Genomic DNA, 20,684 nt, shown 5'->3' with positions numbered 1-20,684 from the left:
CAGTGCCGGCTTGATTATAACAGCCTCAGAAACCTTCGGGCCCTGAGTGCGCCTAAACAAGGGGCTACACTTTGAAACTGCCTGACAAGCAGAAAACAGCCGTGGGGCCACAGCACCCACGGTCGGAGCTGGCTTTGGGTGGGCGGCAAACACGGGTCCTTTCACAAAGCCCTCATTTCCACCCATCCGTCCAGTTGCAGCGCTGCGCATCGGTGGCTCTTATCGAGCTGGCAGCCAACAGACTGCAGCATCTGCAAAACGCGTGGCATTTTTTGCAGAGCGCTAAACGCCACGACATCAGTGCGGCTTCAAAGGCTCAGCTGGGATCCTCTTGAAACAAAAGTGGCCGCTCCATCAGCTGCTCCTTGTCTACAAGATCCCTCACAATGAGGCACCTGATGTGGCCTTGCGTAGCCTCCACGATTACCGAATCCATTTTGCACGGTGGTGGTGGTGGCGGCGCGGGAAGGGGGATGTTATACGGGGAGACATGGGGCTACGGCACCCTGAAACCGAGCAAATTTTCCGCCTACTGTTCAGCTTTAAAAGTCCCTGAAATATGGAACTCTTCGAATATGGAACTCTTTGATGTGTATTCTTTGACGTGCTCTGTTGGCTGCATTGGTTGGCACAAATGGAATGCATTCTATCCAAAGCTAAATTTGAATTCAGAACCTCCCACGTTATGAGCCGTGAAGTGGTCCGCAATGATTGTTGCCGGCTGCGTGGCCTTCGCCAGCACGAACGGGGACACGCACGTGTTGGTTGTTAGAGATGGGAGTGTACCACCGTCTATGGAGGGGTGTTCTTGCATTGGAAAGGCCTCCTGTGTCTGTCGTCAAAAACTGCAGAATAGCTTTCCATCGTGTTCAAGTAAATTATTGGCCCGAACATCATTGTGCTTTGTTTTATTGCACGTTTCGTCTGCACCTTGTGTCCCTCGCTGTGTTGTGTTGAAACTCGTGTCCTTAGGCCATGGTGACTTGGTAGAACTCTTTGTGTAGCCTCTTACACTGGATGCTAAGAGTTGGAAGAGGAGGCCAGTGTGTTCTGGTGTCCGTGGCGAATTACCCTTCCTGTATATCATTCATCATTAACGGTACACGTTCACCGAAATGTATTTGAATCAAACAGAACCCCTTTACAAACTTTCATTAATTTGGCTTTATCTTACTCAGGGTTAGAACAATTCATCTCTCCTAGTGATTCAAATTAGTTGAGCCACGATTTTATCCAAGAATATAACCTTTTTTTCTGACTTTGTGAAGAAAGGAGTGTCCTCTCGCTGTTGCAGGGGTCACGTGAATCAGTTACACCATACACCAATGGAAACATTGATTCTTATGCATTGCGACTTGTGTGCCATGAGATTTGAGAACCAATATGAATCGATAAATCCAAGCATCTGTACACTCAAACTTTCTAGTGTTTATGACTATCTTGCTCATAATAGAGTTTTTTGTTAGTGAGATCGCGTAAATATAAATTTGTCGTTAAACCCGCCACAACCCGACACATCCAATTAGTAAGGTTTGTTTCGTAGGCAAAACATGCCAATTCGTTATTCAGCACACCGGTGTGTTGGAGAGTAAACCCACAACATTTACAACTATCTTGCTGCAAACCACCTGACTATGGGTACTTTGCCAAAATATCAAGGTGTTTCTTCTCAGTGACTGTAGAAAACCAAGTAATTCATTTGAGTTATTATGACCAGCCTTTCCACGTATATGTCCACCGAAGCAGAAATTATACTGTATTCCTCGTGAGATGTACGTACATTTTAAACTGTTTGCAAAAAAACCTTAGATTTAAACGTTTTAATTTTTTATACTTTGCCCTGGAGTAACATGACTGCAGTAGCCTAGCGATAGAATATTTGTGTTTTGTTCGGGGCTGAAAGGCGCATGTTAAAACAGCGTTTTTGCTCTGCGACAGAAATTGTCATTGGGCCATGGCAGTCGCAGACACACCCCGTACTGTGCCCAATCACGACCGATGTATGAGTGATTATTTACTTCCAAATCCCAGGCGCACGGTCGACTGTACTGTGCTGTCGGCTTGTATAACTGCTGATGCAAAACATAGGTTTCCATGCCATATTTACTGCCATTTTTCGCTGCAATGGGCTCAACAGTTGATGAACAAAACTCTCTGCTCGTGAGAAGGTTTTGTGTATGTAGCTGAGCTTTATATGCGTCTGTTTAATTGCAAAACGCACCTGCGTTGCAAAACGGTGACGGATACACCCAGAGCAGCAGACAGATGCTTCATGTGAATTTCCCAGCCCAATTCGGTGAGACGGAGCAGTGGGTTTCACCCTCACGCTGGTGCATCCCATGTTTTTTGACGAGTGGCAGGGTTCTGTGGGTATGCATGTAATGATTCACTCCTCTCGGCAACATTGGTCAATTGCTACGAGTCGAGGTCGTAATTTGTGTTGCATAATCAACATCTTTTTTAGTTTTTGCAATAATTTTTTGTATTGGTTCGAATAATTTCTGTTAAACCTGTGCAATTTCGTCTGCTCAATTATCCTAACTGTAAAACCATATAATTTACATAAATCGTGAACAATTAATTCCCAAATGTGAAATTGATTGCCACGTATGGGATTTTAATGGATTAATTCATGCATCGTTCTGCGCCTATAGTTAGATCGATGTCGACGTTTGTAGTACGTTCCTCAGAGAGTGAAGTTTATAGGGACGGTCATTGGCATGATGAGGTGACTGGGTTAAACTGCAAACCAGCAAGGTGTGTGGTTTCGGTTTAGAACAGGAGACCACCCTTTAGGAGAAATGTTGGCTGGGACTGGTGCATAAATTGCATTTATAACTCACCACCAACATCGATTGGGGGTTCTACTTACTCCACATCATCGCAGCTGAAAAATATGAAGTTTTTATGAATATGCTGTGCGAAAGCTTTTGGTTATTTTGCGTTTAAGCCAACACGCTTGGCGAAAGCTCTCCATTTCACCTTTCCGGCCACCCCTTGCTGGTATTCCCTTGTCTCGCCCCACCGGGAAGAGGCTGTAAGTGTTCTTGAGCTGGTTCATAATACACTTTTTTGATGTTGCTTTAAGTGAAGCAAAAAAAAAAGCAGCCTGAATTGGTTACCACTTATAGATTTTTACCAGAGCACTTCACCTTATAAGTAACTTGTCACAGTGTCAGCTTTTATGGAGCACAAACGTAGCTTGACTAACCGTAATGCCGCGATTGAGTTTCCCCCCGCATTCAGGGAATTGAAGGTGGAAAAGTTAACAACTGCGCCTCGTCACGGCCCTACGCGGTGTCAGCCGCGATGGTTCCTCTCGATGTGGGCGAGCGTTTGAGGCAGAGCCACTGCTGCGTTACAGCTGAAGTGCAACGTTGATGCGATGGTTGGGTTTATTTAAATGTGGATGCACAGACGGTGCTGAGCGCAGGCCCGAAAGCCTACAACAGAAAGCAGCCAGCAACTTAGAGTGTCAATGGTGGTGTAACAGTTAAGAATGCACACATTTTTTACATTGAGCAAGTTTATTAGAACTTATTGAGGCAATTGGGGGGGGAGATCCAAGTAAATGTATTGTCCTGCTATATAGTCGATGAACACAATGAGTAGATGAAATGAAAGGGCCATTCCAGCAGAACAAGTCATTGATGTTGGCAGATGTATTATGTCCTTACATTCAAGGGAACAACGACCGTGGTAGTGGCGATAAAAGAGTGACAGGGAAGCGACCAAACACAGTAAGAGTGCCTACAGCAAATCAGTGAGTGTCGGATCCTCTTGTAGACGCTAAAAATTATTATAGCCGTGAATTAACCTCGGTGGTGCCGGTGCTGTGCGCCCTGCAGGAGATGAGCTCCGCGGGGAGAGGCTATCCGCGCATCGACTCCCTCACGGCGCTCATGCTGAAGCTAGCCCAGCTCGACCTGGAGGTGGGGGCCCCACTAGGCCTGTCCGGGCCTTCCTCCTCGTCCTCGACGCCCACCAACACCCCCAAGCGCCGACACTGCTCCGTGAGTGCCGCTGACTCGGCCATCACATGGCCGCGCGCGGTTTACGGCCAGGGACCCTGTTCCGGCCGCGAACTTAATCGGGAGCAAAGTTCGTGGGATAGTTGCCGTACGGGTTTGCTGGCAAGGGATTATTTATTATTGCTAAAATATGCTCGGTTGACGGAGCGCTTTGTGACGTCCATTCGCTCGTTGAACCCTCTTGAGCCGCCAGTAATGTTTTGCCAACTTGAGGCATTATTGAGGCACCACAAGCAGAGAATATGCATGTGGATTTGGCTGAGGCCAAAGTGTTATTTATAAAAGATTAAAGTCTCCATAAACAAAAAAAGAGCATTGCGTTTATGAAGGGACACAAACCGCTTTGGCTCACATTGCTGGAAATGTTTCGACAGATTGCTGCACAAAAGCAGCTTTTTTTCCCTTTACATTTTTTCTTTTTTATGCATCTGAGTTATTTTTTTTACTTTATCTGTAACATGTTGTTATGCTCTTGTAAAACCACTAGAGGTACTTTTATATTTTGACATTGCACTTAAATAAAGCTTCATATTAAACTTTCTCTTTAAAAAAGGACAGAAAAAACCTTGCACATCGATGAGTGCAGATATATACGGCTCACCTGCAGAGCGTTTGTAAGTGCACTTTGAAGTTTAAAAGACATCTTCTTGGTTCTTTCGGTAAAGTCACGTAGAAGGGAAATAATAAAATAATAAAAATAAAACAGCGTGGTGGTGTTTCATTCAGACGCTGTCTTCCCGACAGACCTGGTCTTCACCTGAGGATGGCTGCTTGCGTTGTGGCCGAAACGTCGTGAGAATTATTTAATTGGTTTATTTTTATCATTTTATTATTTTTCTTCTACGTGACTTTACCGAAAGAACCAAGAAGATGAATCCCTGCAGTCACGAAAGCTTTAAATCGAAATTTAAAAGACACGTTTTTTTTTTCCTGCTGCATCCGCGCCGACAGGTCGAGTCCGAAATAGACACAACGCTAACACCGGGGCCTCAGGGCGAGCGACAAGGCCTCCCTCCCGGTGGCGCTCCGGTGCCAACGCCGCCAACCGCGTCGCTCGCCGAAGCGTCAGGAGCCAGGCCCAAGGCTCCGGTAAGCCTCGTGGGTGACGTGACGGGACACCCCGCGGTAACCAGCTCGCAAAGATGAGATGGCGCCAGTTTTACCGACCGAACAGAATAGTCCCGCACGATAATTCGAGGGTGGGATACGCTTGGGAAGTTCTTTGGCAGTTGGGGCAACTTGGTACGGCAGTGCTATAGAGTGACGGAGTTCTGTTCACCCAATGAAAACAGAATTTGTTGAAAAATCTGTTTGAGGAAAAATGATGGTGTGCAGAGCACACAGCCTTGGGTAGTCCGGCGAGCTCTGTCTGCGTTCTGATTGGAAGTTGTCATCCCAACTCTCCACTAAGGGGAGCAGCGACCAGCTTTGTCCAGATTTGAATGACTACATTTTTCACTTTAAAAAATGGTACAGCATCTGTTGCCGACATTGATTCCCAGAAAATTGCTTGAGTGTATGGTGGCTTTAACGGACGGGCAGGCATTTCTCTGGTGACCAGCGTGGCACAATACATTCATTCACACCGTGGGCACAGTGCGTAGGTGGCGTTATTTTATTTTTGGTGATTTCCACGGTGGAAAGAATTTGTTGTTGAAGCAATTACACTTCTACTTTCAGTTTTCCAAAATAGTCTGGAAATGTAAAATATGCTGTTCCATCGTTTCATTTGCATGAGTGGCATATTTCCTCATTGACGACATGTCAACACCGTTCCTCTATTGTGGAAAGATTACTAACAATAACCTGACCGAATAACAATGGGCACATGTTTATTTTCTGACCGTGAAACTTTAGTGGGAGTCCGTTAATGCAAAACAGAACTTGTCAAACATTTACGATGGCGTTTAAAATTATAACAGGTTCTCTAGCACGTCAGAGCCTATACATGCATCTGAGATGTTACATAAATGCAAACAGCAAAATGCAAATTTTCACATAAATTAGCAATAAACGTCTGTTGAGATTCAGAAGAATGTTGTGGACAGTGGCAATCTTAGAGTTTTCAAGTTTTACGACGGGAACTAATGATAGAGCCTCAGCCACCAAATATCTGTGGTTGTATCATTGACACACAGATCTGGTTGAAAGGAATGTGGAATTTTCCATAATTGCCTCAGGATGACCTAGATAAATATTCCATGCTTATTAAAGCTTACAGATGCTAAATATGTATGTAACATGTTAACGAATCAGCAATTTAGAACAAAGCATGGTGGCACTCACCTGAATCTAGTTTAACAAATCTACGTGATCGACTGAAACATTTCGTGAAATTCTGAAACCCTCCTCGGCCTGCCAGGTGGCTGTTATATGGCAATACAGCAAGTCAGTTCGTGACCTATCCTTACAGATTTCCAAGTGTTATCCTGTCACATGCATGGGTTTTTTTTTCTGGTCACTCCAATTTACATGCACACACAAAGCACTCCTTAAAATGGATTTGGCCAAACATGCCAGTTGCAGTCGCCTTTTGAAAAAGAGTCTTGAGACTCAGTCTTTCCTGGACAAATCACATGAGAGTAAATACAGAGGGGGTGGGGGGTGGAGTGATGGCTCAATAATTAGCGCAATGCACAATAAAACTATCCATCTGAGAGTGATTCCAGGCTACGGCTAATGAGTCGTGAGAGACATCTGAACTGGTCATGAGACTGCCCCCCCCCACCAACCCTTCACTAATCTGCCCTGACCAGCGTGGTAAAGTACGGTCAACCAACCGCTACGACCAACACGGCATCGATAGGCCTTCATCCAACAAATGAATTGGCGATGTGGCCATGAAATTTATTACAAATGCTTTTCATGATTTAATCCACGCTCCTGTATCATCAGGGGTGCCCCCCCCCATCACCACCTCTGGGTCCTCCCAGCACCCAGGAATATGTGCCCACAGGCGAGAGAGCCGCTGGCAGAGGAGCGATCATTTCATTGCGGCAGTGGTGGCAGTGGCGGCAGCGGCGGCAGCATAGCGGCGATGCTTGTGTCCGGCGCGGTGGGCGGCCGCGCTCGGTTCGCTGGCGCGGAATGAAGCGTGGCGTGCGGGGGACACGCTCGCTTTGTTGCCACACAAGTGCCGCCTTTTGTTGTGTGCAGCCAGCAATTGGAACCTTTTAGAAAAAAAATAAAGGAGAAAAAAAGTCGGTGGCGGAGGGGGGCGGGCAAAGTCAGCCGCTCGCGCTCGCTCCTCACTTTGACGTGCCCGGGGAATGGAGAGGAATTGGTTTCATGCAGCGGGGGACAGAGGAGGGAGGGAGGCGAGCCGGCTTGCAGGAGTGCGGGTTAGAGTGGCAGTAAGCCTGCCCAGCCACCCGTGTAATCTAATTGATCCTGCCTTTGTCCCTAACAGTCCCTGGCCTCCGTGTGTTTGGCCTGCAGCCGCATAACCTGGCGAATTGGCGGCCGTGCCGTTTGACACACGTGCCTCTGCTTTTTCTTTTTGGAAAACCCATGCCCCCCCCCATCCCGCAACTCTGTGTGCATAACCCTACCTCCCACCGGCCGACCCCCGCGGCGGGCGACAACCACATCCCCCCCACCAGCAACACTCGGACGAACACACGTGCGGCGGCGTGCGGTGGCAGCCGTGGAGTCTTTCAAAAAACGGCCTGGCCATTCTTGGGCTCTTTTTAAAGCAAATACTGAACTGACAGCCCATTACTTTGACTTCGAGTGCCACTCATTCCCATTAAATGTGTGGGCGAGACACAGCGCGTTGATACTTTTTTTGTTTTGTTATAAAGTATTCATTCTGCACAGTGACGGAGAGTCCCGCTTTAGACTTGCGAACCCGTCAGGTCAAGTGTCGTTCGTGAGCCCCTATTAAGGATTTTAACGGCGCAGGAGGGGCTTGTTGTGGTAAGTGCTGTTCGCGAGCATCTATTCATGCTGGAATGGCACATGAAGAGGTGGTGTGTCCAGCACCATACCCGCTACCGTTCTCTCCTCTGTGCTGATGTTTTTACACACTGCACCAGGAACGTATTTCAGGCTGGGTCAGCCAATATGAGGAATTTGTTTTATACATGCATATACAAAACAAAGTTCCCCCACATAGCCTTAATAGAGTGCTGGGTCAAGTGCTGTCAGCGAGAAGCACCTATGAAGGCTGGCACGGCACCGAGGGGGTGGGTGACCAGAACCACACACAGAACCATACACATTCATACTCAAACTCTTTGTTATTCCGTCTAAATTAATTACTTGTCTTTGCGGAATAGGTGAGGTTATGAAAGTGATGTTAGCAAGCACTTGTCATGAGAAAGTAATCACAGCCTTCGTTCTCTCATCGAGAACCAATCACAACCCATTATTGGTCACACGGTACTTCAGGAGCTGACACAGTTTGTTCTTGAAAGAAGTGAAGGCAAATAAAACGCGTCGGGGTTAAACAAAAAAAATATATAACTGGGTTATATAACTGGGTTATATTTTTTTGATAATTGCACTCCCAAAGATCAACGCTTGAAGAGTGCCCGAACGCAAAAGCCCGCCGTGTTGTCATCGGCGTCTCCACGCTGCGCACGAGCGTGGAGACACCACGCAGGCCAAATTCATTACGAACTGATTGTACCGCACGTTAACCGCTGTAGCATTGGTTGTACATTCCAGAATACACGGGTGATTTTCAGTGGTCTTTTTTGTTGTTGCTACATTTTATATTTTATTAATGTAAAAAAAAGCAATACAAATACAATGTTCAGCTCAAAATGTGCAATAATTCGGTCTTTGTAGAAATATTAATATAACGGGGCACCCCTAACCCCTGAGTTTTCCCCATTGTCTCGAGGACTCTGTAGAGGGCATGGCTTTTTTTGTCCGGTCAGCGTGAAGCGGCGATTACAGCCCCTCACACCGATTCGTTGAGTGAGCATTTTGAGAGGGGCCTCCTCAACCGGGCCTCCTCAGCCAGGTGCGAGCATGTCTTTAATAAATAAATAAATATCATTTTCTATTCTAGTTCTACGTAATCCCTTTGCGTGTTTTTCCACCCTTCATTTCACTGAGCGTTGATTGTAGAACCACTGGGACCAATGCTTTAGTTGAGGTTCATTAGCGGTAAAAGCGTGCATTATGGTATGGAATGCGTAGTATTTGACATTACAATGGGCTGCAATTACAACTCTTGAACACAGTTCGCCAGTCAGTGCAGGGGGCAGAGGGTTGCCGGTGGAGGGGAGCTGAATGAAAGGAGTGAGGGGGTGTGAACGGGTAATGAGGCACTCGTATTTATCCAAAGGGCTAATGTGAAGAAAAGTTTCTATTTTTACAAAATCAAAATTGCTTTTTTCCGACCGCTTCATTTTTTGGAAAATATGACTCGACTCGAGAAAAGTATTTTTTTTTTACGAATAAAACGGCTTCCCTGACTTTTTGAAGATGAGTGATTGTAGAGTAGTTGCTTGTTGAGTGGTTTTAGGGCATTCGCTAACAACTATGTTCCACAACATGCTCCGGCATGAAGGACTCAAAGGAGTATGTGTCTGTGTTTGTCTCGGTGTCTAAACAAAAAATAACTATTTAAACTATTTTTTATTTCACCAGGTAAGGCCCACTGAGCGATATAACTATTTTTCAGAAGCAACCTGGTTACAAATACTAGCTCAACGAAGTGGCTTATTACATGGGAATTTAAAGCAGCCAAATCCTCTAAACTCATGTTTTTAAATGTGGAGGGAAACACCGGAGGACCCAAAGAAAAACCCACGTGACCACGGGGGAGAACATGCAAACTCCCAACATACAGCCATCAGAGTCAGGATCGAACCCACGACCTCCTGTATCCCAGGCGAGGTAGATAACATCTCCCCACCGCAGCATCTACCTGTATTCCCACTCATTTGTCTCCTTCATCGGCTGCATGCTGTTTTTCAAAGGCAAATGTATCGTGTAGGAATTTACGTATGAAGATTTCCATGCTACTATATTAAATGTAAATCTTACATTGGTATTATAACAGACTAATATTACAATGCATCTATTAAAATACTGTCGTTTCTTATTTTCACGATACATGCAACAAATGGTGCATGTGAGAATCAATTACAGGTTTCCCTTCCTCTATGTGGTAGATGTGTTCCAAAAAAAGGGCGCACAAAGCAAAAAATGCACTGGGCAGCTGCCTGCCAAATAGTGCACACAGCACACACACAAGGTTGTTCCGCATATGAGGGAATTCAAATCGCATATAGAGAAGTTTGGGTAGAAATAGGTTTGCCGCATATATATGCAAAATCGCACAAACAAAACACGCAAAGCGAGGGAATCCTGTATTTACATTTCATATAAATAATCTGGAAATTGTATAATGTAACATTTTGGGTGATGGAGCAAATACAACTGTATAAGACATAAAAAGTAAACTATGTATAAATAATCCTGCTGCGTAGGAATTTGCAGTTGTGCTGTATAACTGCTTGTACCAAACAGAATTTGTCAGAAACCCCCAGCACGTGGATTGAAACGTCAGACATTATTCCCAACACTACGCGGTAAAACCAGAAATCCAATCTGAGAGCTAATGTTTCAATCATTTTCATCGTTGGGCGAAATTCAGAAGAGCTCTCACTGGTGCCTGGTGCCGCCTGCGCCATTGCCCCCCCCCCCTCCTTCCCTCGGGGTCGCCCAGAGATCAGAGACATTGGAGGCATCCACGTGGGCACGGCACAGCGGTGTCACTCGCAGCGTCGCCCGCTGCCATCCGTCTCTACTCCGCGCATCTGCTCCAGAGGAGGAGTTGGAGGGTCCGTGCTAGAAGAAGAAGAAGAGAGGGGGAGGGAGAATATCCCGACTTCAAAGCCGGCTGCGTACTGCCAGACAGAGCTGTGTCGGCCGCCAGGCGATGTCACGATTAATGAGCATGCAGAAGCGAGCGCGGTTTTTCCGCTCCGCCTTTGAGCCGTGGTGGTGCCGTGTCAGCAGTGGCAGCTCGGGCCCACACGGCCCACCGTGGACGACAAGCTCTGCTTTGGCTCTCAGATTAGCTGGTTGGCTACGTACGGTGCTAAAGAAGTTCAACGTACATACGTGCATGCATAGGATGTGTTTTCTCGAGGCTGCACCGCGGCGTATTGTTCGGCACAATGTTAGATGTTCCACTCCACTTGCAGGGAGCTTCTGAAGAATTCAGTGTGCATCGGATATTGTGTTGAAGAATGCACGGTCGCAGCCCACAAACACAACGGAGAGCTGTACAGCACAACTGAAAACCTGCGCATTCGTGAAGCATGCCTCGGTTTCTTCATTGTTTGGCAGCACGTGATCGTGATTATTCTAATGTGGCAGCATTTGTTAGAAATAGTACAACGCTTGGGTTGGTGTCTGCAGACCAGTTTTGCTAAGACGCTGTGTGAATTTCAAGCTCAGATTAAACTCAGATGAAGGCATTATTCATCATCATTAACATTTTGTAATTATGTAAAATACTTTTTCAGTGAAGGGGGTTTGTTTGACTAGACGTCGTTAAACTGGTCGGTGCAGTTTGGTAAAGTTCAGATCTCACTAGCCACTGATGTTAACCTTGCCCCTTGATTAAAAACAGGTTTCCCGGTTCAGAGTACAGTCTGCTAGCCACTGCACCCGTGCTCCAACCCTTAAATCTTAATCGAGTAGTGATCCTTTCAGTTTAGTTTTTTTTGCTCAGCCAGCATTTTCAAAGCCCTCTGTGATCTGTCATTCCTAGCTTCCGCAGTGGCTGGGCTGGCACACATTGGATGTCAACAGGAAAACCGAGCCCACAGCTTTGCAAGTCTGGTGGCTGGTCCCATCCATGCATCGGCTTTAAAAAGGGTTCACGTTCCACTTCCCTTAATTTATTCAGTATTCTTGTCATTCTAAATTAATATGGCATGAAAAGGGTTAATTTGGAAAGTGCCAAAAGGTTATTTTGAGAATGTGGGCATGGAATTCACTGCTCCAAGCAAGGGCAGCAGGACTGCACACTCACGCTCTCTACCTCCCAAGTCTATTTACTCAAGAAAAATTACTTAAACTAAATATTTTTTTAAAATTCTATTATATCATCACTGCTGGGTACAAAAACATACTGAAAACAGACCCCTGCGCCACGTGACTAGACAGACACAAATCTTTCCTTTGGTGGGATTTTTTTAAATAAGTGTAAATCAAAAACAAAGTGACGAATTATTTTATTTTATTATGTTCAATGCCAATTCTCTTTTTATTGTGCTGAGGACTGAAAATGATACTGCTTTTGTTAATTTAAACCAAAACAGCAGATTCCTTGGGAGGTGAGCATTTGTAGACGAAACAAGACCTTTGACCTTGTCTCCTCCAGGTCCTCCATCCTGTTGAGACAGCCGTGGAGCTACTATAATTAACAGAGCCGCGTGCGCGCTCACAGCAGTGTTGATAACACTCAACTTTCCTGTCGGCTCCCGTCATAAGAGCTGGAAACGTATCTCTCATGGCTGTGGCAAAATTCCAGCGATTAGCAGAATGAGCACAGTGTGATATCCTTCCCGGCAGTAGCGTACGTTTTCATTTAATAATTTATTTCTTTTAGCTCCTCTCACCCAAAATACATTTTTTTTGCATCGTTTCCACAGCAACTGCGTGAAGTTAGAGAAATATTATGGCTCATGGTGAGATCATTTCGTCACACGCAATGCAAAAACAACTTATTCTAGCCATACCTTCTAATTAAATAACTTTTGGATGTTCCGAGGGGTCTTCCAGTTTTTAGGAGGTTAGCAAGATGGGTTTTCACCTCAAAAATGCGTGTGCTTTGATTATGAGCCAGTGTTATTGGGTTTCAGTGGCGATGGCTACTCACGTAATTTGAAGGGATGGGAGGACATTTTTTTTTGGTCAACACACATATTGAGGCTCTGGTTTTAAATATAACTGGTATGCAGGAGATCCGTGAGTTCGATCCCGACCTTTGCGCCTGTATATTTGTAGTTTGCATCTTCTCCCCATGGTCGTGTGCATTTTTCTCTGGGTCCTCAAGTTTTTCCCTCCACTTTTAGAAACATGAGTTTAGAGTATTTGGCTGCTATAAAATTCCACGCGATAAGCCACTTCGTTGAGCTATCATTTGTGGCCAGGTCGCTTCTTAAAAATATCTGTATAGCTCAGTGGGCCTTACCTGGTAAAATAAAAGTTTTTAGTTTAATAGTTTAGAAGTAAATGTACAGTCCTGCAATGATTGCTCATGCCACTGCTGGTGGAAGGAACACCAAGATGGGTATCGCTACTAGAGACCCTCTTCTGAGGATCATTACCTACTCTTCTATGCCTATCAGACTTTTGGAATTTAACTTTTGTCATATCAAAATATATTTACATTATATAATCGCACCTCCGATTAGTACGGTTGGCCAAGAAGTTCAACGTAAATGATTTCTTCAAGAGACTTCATTATGCTGATATGTTTAAATCTGGTATGATTATTAATATTGCCTTTCATGATACGGTGCATACAAGTAGCCAATCATATTTTAGTGTTTTTGAACGCGTAGATTACGTGGCTCCCACATGCTTGCATCAGTCTGAAGACCACTAAAGCATACAAATCTGGCATCTGTTACAGCACGTGTGAAAATCTGTGAAATCATAAACTGGAGCCTAAGCTTTGTTGAGGATTTCTAAGATTACTGCCGTTAAATCACAGAGCAATTGATTGAACATGGAATATACATTACTTTAGTTATGATGTTCATGGGCTGAGAGTGGCAGTACGTCTCCCGATAATGAAACCCATCCAGGGCCAACTTAATCCTGTCACAATCATCATCATCATCAACCCTGTGTGGTTAGTAAAATGAGTATCGGTGGGTGAGGTGGCACCGCTTGGCACACGGAAGCCAAAAGTGTTCATTTCCATAAACATTCTGGTTCCCGCCACAGTAATGTGAACATTCAACCACTGACTCAGGACCTCCAATATCCCAATACTCATTGATTGGTCATGGGGATATTTCGACTTTTATAATATGACGTTCACGATCGGGGGAACGATGGGTCCTGTGTGGTGCCGTCTTCTGAAGACGCCCACGCTGAGCCGGCTCGCGGGGATGCATTGCGCCCCGCTCGTTACGAGATTGGCGCCGGTCGCATAGAAACGTGCACTGTGTACGTACACAGAGATCGTTTGGTTTATTAAGGCAGCGTAAATGACTTTTAAACACAATGCTTTGTTGAGGCTGTTCATTTTTCATATAGACAGCCATCCCATAATATTACGGTTGCCAGGACAACCTTTGCTGGAAGCGGCTTGTGCGTTACACCGTTGCAGACGGTGGAAACGTCATACGAGGTGGATATTGGCTCCTGACGGGAAAATAACGTTTGGTTTTAATTCCAGGGAATTTTCCGAGCGGGACTCGCCTTAATGGGTTTGCTAATACAATACTAAGCCAGTCACAGCAATAAATAGGAAAGGGCATATTCACGTATTATTCCCGTGTTTTGAAATCCAAGCCTTACAGGTCGGTCGGCCACCTGTGGTGGGTTTCCTTAGTGGTGACCCAAGTCGGAATTTTAGAATTCCCGATGTTGTCCCAGCCCTTGAGAATAGAATTTCTGGTGGGATTTCGTGACCCCTTGTGGGAATTTGGTGTAGCCTTACAGCCAGGGGCACTGGCCAGGAATTCCCAGATGTATAGCGTTGCTTCAATCCCCAGTGCGAATTAGAGCAGTGAAATTAGTGTTTTGAGTGTATCCTTCCTTGCTTCGTGCTCCCCACGTGATTGTGAAAAATGATTTTTTGTGGTATGTCAAGGTAAAACAGGTAAAGGTTCAGTCCTCAAATTTACTTGCTCACACCACTGTGGTTGGGTGGGAGATGGTAGCCTTCATACAGCCCACCTGTTATGTGTCTCATCGCACGCCTAATACCATCACTTCGGCATTTTTGGAAATCGTGTATATATTATTTTTCTGTAATGTATAAATCCCGTCCAAAAAACGTTCCGATTAAGGGCCAAATGACCAACTAAACAAAGTAATATTTAAAGTATGGCATTATAAACTAAGGAAAAAATACTACTGAATGCGTTTTATGAAATTGTAGTTGTGTTTTATTGCACAGTTGCTTATGCAATATATAGAAACTGTACAGGTTTTCTTCCAAATTGAAAATTGTTTGGTTGGTAGCCATCCCATGCCATGTCAGCCATGGGGGTTGTATCACCATACTTGACTACACAGGTCAGTATGGGTTGGTGAAGGGTTCCCACGACCAGTTTAAGATATTTCTCGCCACTGATGTTAGGCAAAAACTCTGGCTGTCAGGTTCACAATGCAATGCACTGACAATTTGCATACATTGAAAGTTTGATTCCTTTAGGCTATGCAGCGCATACAATTTTATGAACCAAAAACCTGTCTGAAAATGGCCAGGAACAATGACTTGTGTTGCAATTTTAGCATCGCTTTATTACATTAAGTTAATATCTAAATTCATGCGGATTAAATATGATAGCTTTTTAAATAATGGCTCAGAATATCATCCCGTAGCCAGACCACATTGCTTTAAAAAAAAAACAATCTTCGGTAAGTCCGAGCGAATTTTCCACGTGAGATTACGTGGATTCCGTGCGCCTGATGTCACAGCTGGATTCGCTGCCCCGTGCCTCTGCCTGAGTAGCCCCCACTCCACATCCTGCCGCTCTCATCCACCGGGGGCGGCAGTAAATCCTTCACTTCTTGGGACGCCCGCCTGAATCCCTCTCCAGAATTCCCAAAACGGGGCTTTGCAGCGCCACCTCTGGGGAAAAATAGTGATGCCCTTACTCGCAGAATGGACCCGCTCAAAGGGACTCTTCTGTCCTCGGTGCGACGATTAGTTGAGAAAACAAATCCAACGCGCCCATTGGAATCGATCTGGCGTTCAACGCGGCGGTGGCAGCGGTAGCAGCAGAGGGGCGCCGTGGGAGTTATGAAATGGAAGCTGCGCCGGCAGAAGGGACGGGCCAGGGGGGCACGTGGCCTGCAGTCAGAGCCAGGGAAACCTGGCCGCTAGGCTTACAGGGGGCACGTTTCAAGTAACCTCATTACCGCTCACCCCCTCCATCTGTTGACCCCGGCCAAACCTAAACATTTACGTCTCCGTAAGCCGCACATGTCCAAACAACCGGCCGTGGCGTGGCTCGACGTGCCGTGCCGCCGCCACCGCCACGGAGCGATATTTCACCTGACCCCCCGTGGCGAGACAGCCACGCCAGGGACGTTTTGGGGCTGTGTGGGTTTTGCGGTCGCGTTTGGCAGGTTTAGAGTGCGGCCGTTTTTCACTCGACGCTGTAAACATTTTTTAACGGCAACTTTGATATGGCATTTTGTCACTCAGGTCGGGGATGCGAATGACAACACGCGATCCAGCCGTGGGTTGTCGCGAGCGTTTGGTTGCCGTTGTCAGGGCACCTGGATAACAGAGCTGCCTCTGCGTGGAAGTGACTAAGCTGCGGTGTGACGGTGTTTTGGTTTTTGCTTACGAACTCCGATGGCCCTGTTTATGTCAGCAGGATTTCAGCGCCGTACAAAACGAGCCACGCTCGTTGCATGGTCACAAATAAGATGCTCTTCTTGGTTCTATCGGTAAAGTCACGTAGAAGGGAAATAATACAATAATAAAAAGAAAACATAATAAAATACAATTCTCACGAGGTTTCGGCCACAACGCAAGCAGCCGTCCTCAGGTGTCTTTCCGACATACCTGTTCTTCACCTGAGGACGGTTGCTTGTGTTGTGGCCGAAACGTCGTGAGAATTGTATTTTATTATGTTTTATTTTCAGTATTTTATTATTTCCCTTCTACGTGACTTTACCGAAAGAACAAAGAAGATGAATCCCTGCAGTCACGAAAGCTTTAAATCGAAAAATAAGATGCTTTTCATAAAGTCTGTTAATTATGCGTCTATGGGACCACGTGGCGAGTGGCAGAGGGCAGAAGAGTAACATACTTTGTTGTACAGTACTCTCCTATGCTGCCACATGTATGCTCCTCGCATACTGGCGCCGTCTGGTCAAACAACCCTTCCGACCAGCAAATGTTTGACCAAAAGAGCTACACATGTACATTGTATACTGATGTACGTTGTAAAGATATACGTACTTTTTTATTCCCCAAAAGAAGCCCCACTTGAGTCAACCCTTTTTTCAGTGTGTGCAGCCACATCCTTCTTTGAGTAGAGTGTATTTTTGTTTCATGTGCGAGGATATTCCAGGAGGGGGAGAGAAAAAAAACCCCCACACACACAAACCAAGGAAAAATCACTCAAACCCCATCCGCCAAGGTGGGGTATTGTTTGTCTGACACCTACTTGCTCTCCTGCTTCCTCATTGCGCAGCAGGTGGGCGTGCTGTGTGGGCCCCATCCCATCACGGTTCGCTAACCCCACCACCAAGTCACCGTGGATTTCAGGGGCACACCTCTGCACGAGGTTCATTGTGTCTGTGTTTAGCTTGACAAGAAATCCAGATCGACTTTCCCGTACTGTGTGTCACTTCCCTCGCGCTATTTTACGACTTTCAATAAGGCTGAATGGGAAAACCCAGGCGTATTGTTTTTGGGCGTGAATTGAGGCGGAGAGTGGGTTGGAGCGCTTTTGGAAAGCTGAACCTGATCAATGTGCCAAATTAAGAGTGATTTTAATCAGTTGCGTATTAACGGCTATGACGTGGAATTAAAAACATTGACTTTAACGGTGAAAATGGAACAAAATCTGATGAGTGCACAACTAAACATGGAGAGATGCATGCTTCTAACCAATGGCGGAGCCAAGATTTTCAGGTAGGGGGGGGGCAACCCCTCCAGCAATGAAAAATGATAGTTGTTAGTAAGGACTTGTCCCTGGCTTTTTATTCGACTCGTGTGCGGCAATGGCGCAGCCATCGATCGAGGGTCGAATTCGAACCGTGTGTGATCGGCATCGCGCTCGCTGAAGGTGAATGCCTTCAGGGAAGTCGTGTACTGTATACACAACAGCGCACAATTCTGAGTCACTTATAACTGCTTTGCCGTTACTCATTGCCAATTATGGACTCAGACTATTGTCCTATCATCTCATAGAGTCCCTGGCACGTAATAATATGCTACACAGTGGTAGTGGGGGTCGCAAAATGCCGATGTATTACTAATAAACCCCAATGATCCGATCGAAATTAGGGATTTCAATCGGATCATTGGGGGGGCACGTGCCCCACCCCCCCCGCTGGCTCTGCCAGTGTTTGGAAGTACAGGTTAGATACGTCATGGTGACTGTTAAGAGAAGTCGGTGGCCTTGGGTAGGATATGTTGCAGGACAGGGTTATGGCCTGAAGTCCAGTCGAGTAAGGGAACGCTCCCCAGATTAAATACAGAGATGGAGCGATGAATTCAGCTCGTATGCAGATACTCGTTTAATTTCTGCGTCGCATTACCGTGAGAAATGGAGATGCCTATGTGCAGCAGTGGATCGATCATGGATGAAGATGATGATTGTCATGGAGATGGGCTTTTTCACTAAAACACACGTAAATCAAGTGGACAATGGAAGTCTCATCTCACCCTCAAAACCCTTCACCCTTTCACCCCAAACAACACAAAACACGAAAAATTCCAGTGTTAAGAATAACTAATCTCCTGGTCATCCTTCCAATATTAATTTAATAAAATACTAATAATAATTTAGCAATTTTTTTTTTTTACAAGGAAGACCGAGTGCACAATGGGCCACGAAGAGTGGCGGAGAGAGCAGGGCGTCTATTCTGGGACGCAGGGTGGGAGGAAGGGACGGCGGGAGCCGGAGCTGTCGCGCCCGTGAGCGCCAAGCGTCGCACAACAATGGGGACGCGCGTGATGGACGGCCACCGCCCCACCACTCGGAGGGGCCACATCCTCCCATCTACTCGCGTCGGCGCCACCGCCCGCACCGCATGGCGCTCCTCTCCCGCGAATCACTGGGGCCCGAAGGCCGAACATGCTCCAAACTCTGAGCTACTCCGGTGTCCACTCGGACAAATTTGTGTCAAGGTTCGCCTACGCTGCGTTTGGGGTTACCTCTGTGTCGAAATAACAACGTGCAAAGGGTGCGCTCACTAACAGCAGGAAGGCACTGCTCCCATCATGCATTGCATGCATGTGACCACCACACTGCAGGTACAATGTACAATGATCTCGGCCTGGTCTAGACCACCAGCTCAAAGAGAGCTAATTGTGTGGCTATATTATTGTTTAAACTACCAGCTCAAAAATAGCACGTAAAATATGCGTGTGTGTGTCTAATGTAATGCACCAAGGATTGTGGTAACATCACAGCTGCTTGTTAGCGAATGGCAACTGCTTTTGTTGTTAATGTAGGCACTGAAAGTAATTTACAGCGAAATAGCCTCATCCTTTGTGATATGGGCAGGCGCTATGGGAAGGTCTTATTATTCATTATTATTTGTGAGAATAACTGCTATTATCCATGCCTTTCATTGTCATCATCATCATCTGCTGCTGTGGAATGAATGCCTGCCCAAACTACCACAAGCTCTCACAATCTCGAGCCATAACAATTCATCGAGCTTCTTATTTGATCGCTCACTCTCCTCGGTGGACGTCCTCTCAGGCGCGTTTTTCTCCTTTGCCTGCCACTCCGTAGTGAGTCTCGACCACCGGCCATCATCCCTTCTCTCAGCGGGTCCTGCTGAAGCCAATCTATTTATTTATATGAACGCTCAATAATATATCTATAACCTTTGTATGCTTATTAATGTATTTCTATACTTTTAAGATCACTCAGCATAATTCCAAGTATATACCTCTCCATGATTCTTTGCGCACTTTTCAGCGATGCCATCACCTGTGCTGGCCGTGGTGACCTCTCATTCTATATATACGAATGCATGTTTTAAATAGCACGCTTACATTTTGTGTTGGGGTGGGTATTTCATTTCTGCAATTGGTTTTCCCAAACAGCCTGCACGCATTGTACCACCGGTCTAACGTCTGTACGTATTAAGGCTGAACATTCAACCATCTTCATTCAATGAAAAAATCTGCTTTGCAACTGTACAAAACAAATAATATATTCGTTTGCAATGAGACGTTTTTGTTGCTTGTGATCACTGTAAAATATATACATCCTGGGTTTTCACAGTGCTGCCAAACCCGATGAGTTACCCGTACACAAGCTGCACAGCGCGTATTCGTGTACAAAGAGCATGCACGTACACACACACACGCAGACACATGATTGTGTTCGTGCGTAACGAGGCCCCTGCTAGAGCGTCTTGGCGGTGCTCGGCGGTCCGGAAAGCCGCGTGGCGCGCTGGAGAGGTGCGAGCAGCATTCGTCGCCAGCACTTCCACTCTTTGTGCTTCTGAGCCCCTCTCCTCCTCCTCCACTGCACTGTCCTCCCAGCACCCACCAGCTCCCAGCCTCAACGGTGGTGCTCGTCAGCACCATCCTCTTTCAAAAAGTTTTAAAGTTTCAAGAGTGTATTCATTAGGTATAGCCCTGTGAGCCATTCGGCTCTTGAATCGGGTGCAACCGCAACAAACAAAAAACAATAACATGAACAAGAAAACATCTTAAAGTGAATATGTGACTAAGTGCAAACAGAAAATCCAAGAAAAGACAGCAAAATATTGCAGAAAAATCACCGT

The 20,684-nt window shown here is 45.9% G+C and overlaps 1 protein-coding gene across 2 annotated transcripts in view; it reads left to right on the top strand.

Moving 5' to 3' along the window:
• LOC144722650 (rho GTPase-activating protein 7-like) overlaps nt 1–20,684 on the top strand; it is a 155,299-nt gene that overhangs the window by 47,173 nt on the left and 87,442 nt on the right. For both annotated transcript variants that reach the window (XM_078600918.1, XM_078600919.1), the window contains 2 exons: nt 3,849–4,013; nt 4,983–5,120. In XM_078600918.1, coding sequence (XP_078457044.1) covers nt 3,849–4,013; nt 4,983–5,120 — 303 coding nt within the window. The remainder of the gene's footprint in view (nt 1–3,848; nt 4,014–4,982; nt 5,121–20,684) is intronic.

This window comes from Lampetra planeri, chromosome 15, assembly GCF_965212315.1.
Source record: "Lampetra planeri chromosome 15, kcLamPlan1.2.h2, whole genome shotgun sequence".
Lineage (NCBI taxonomy): Eukaryota > Metazoa > Chordata > Hyperoartia > Petromyzontiformes > Petromyzontidae > Lampetra > Lampetra planeri.
The sequence above is the reverse complement of the archived record's forward strand: the minus strand, read 5'-3'. Positions and strand labels throughout refer to the sequence as shown.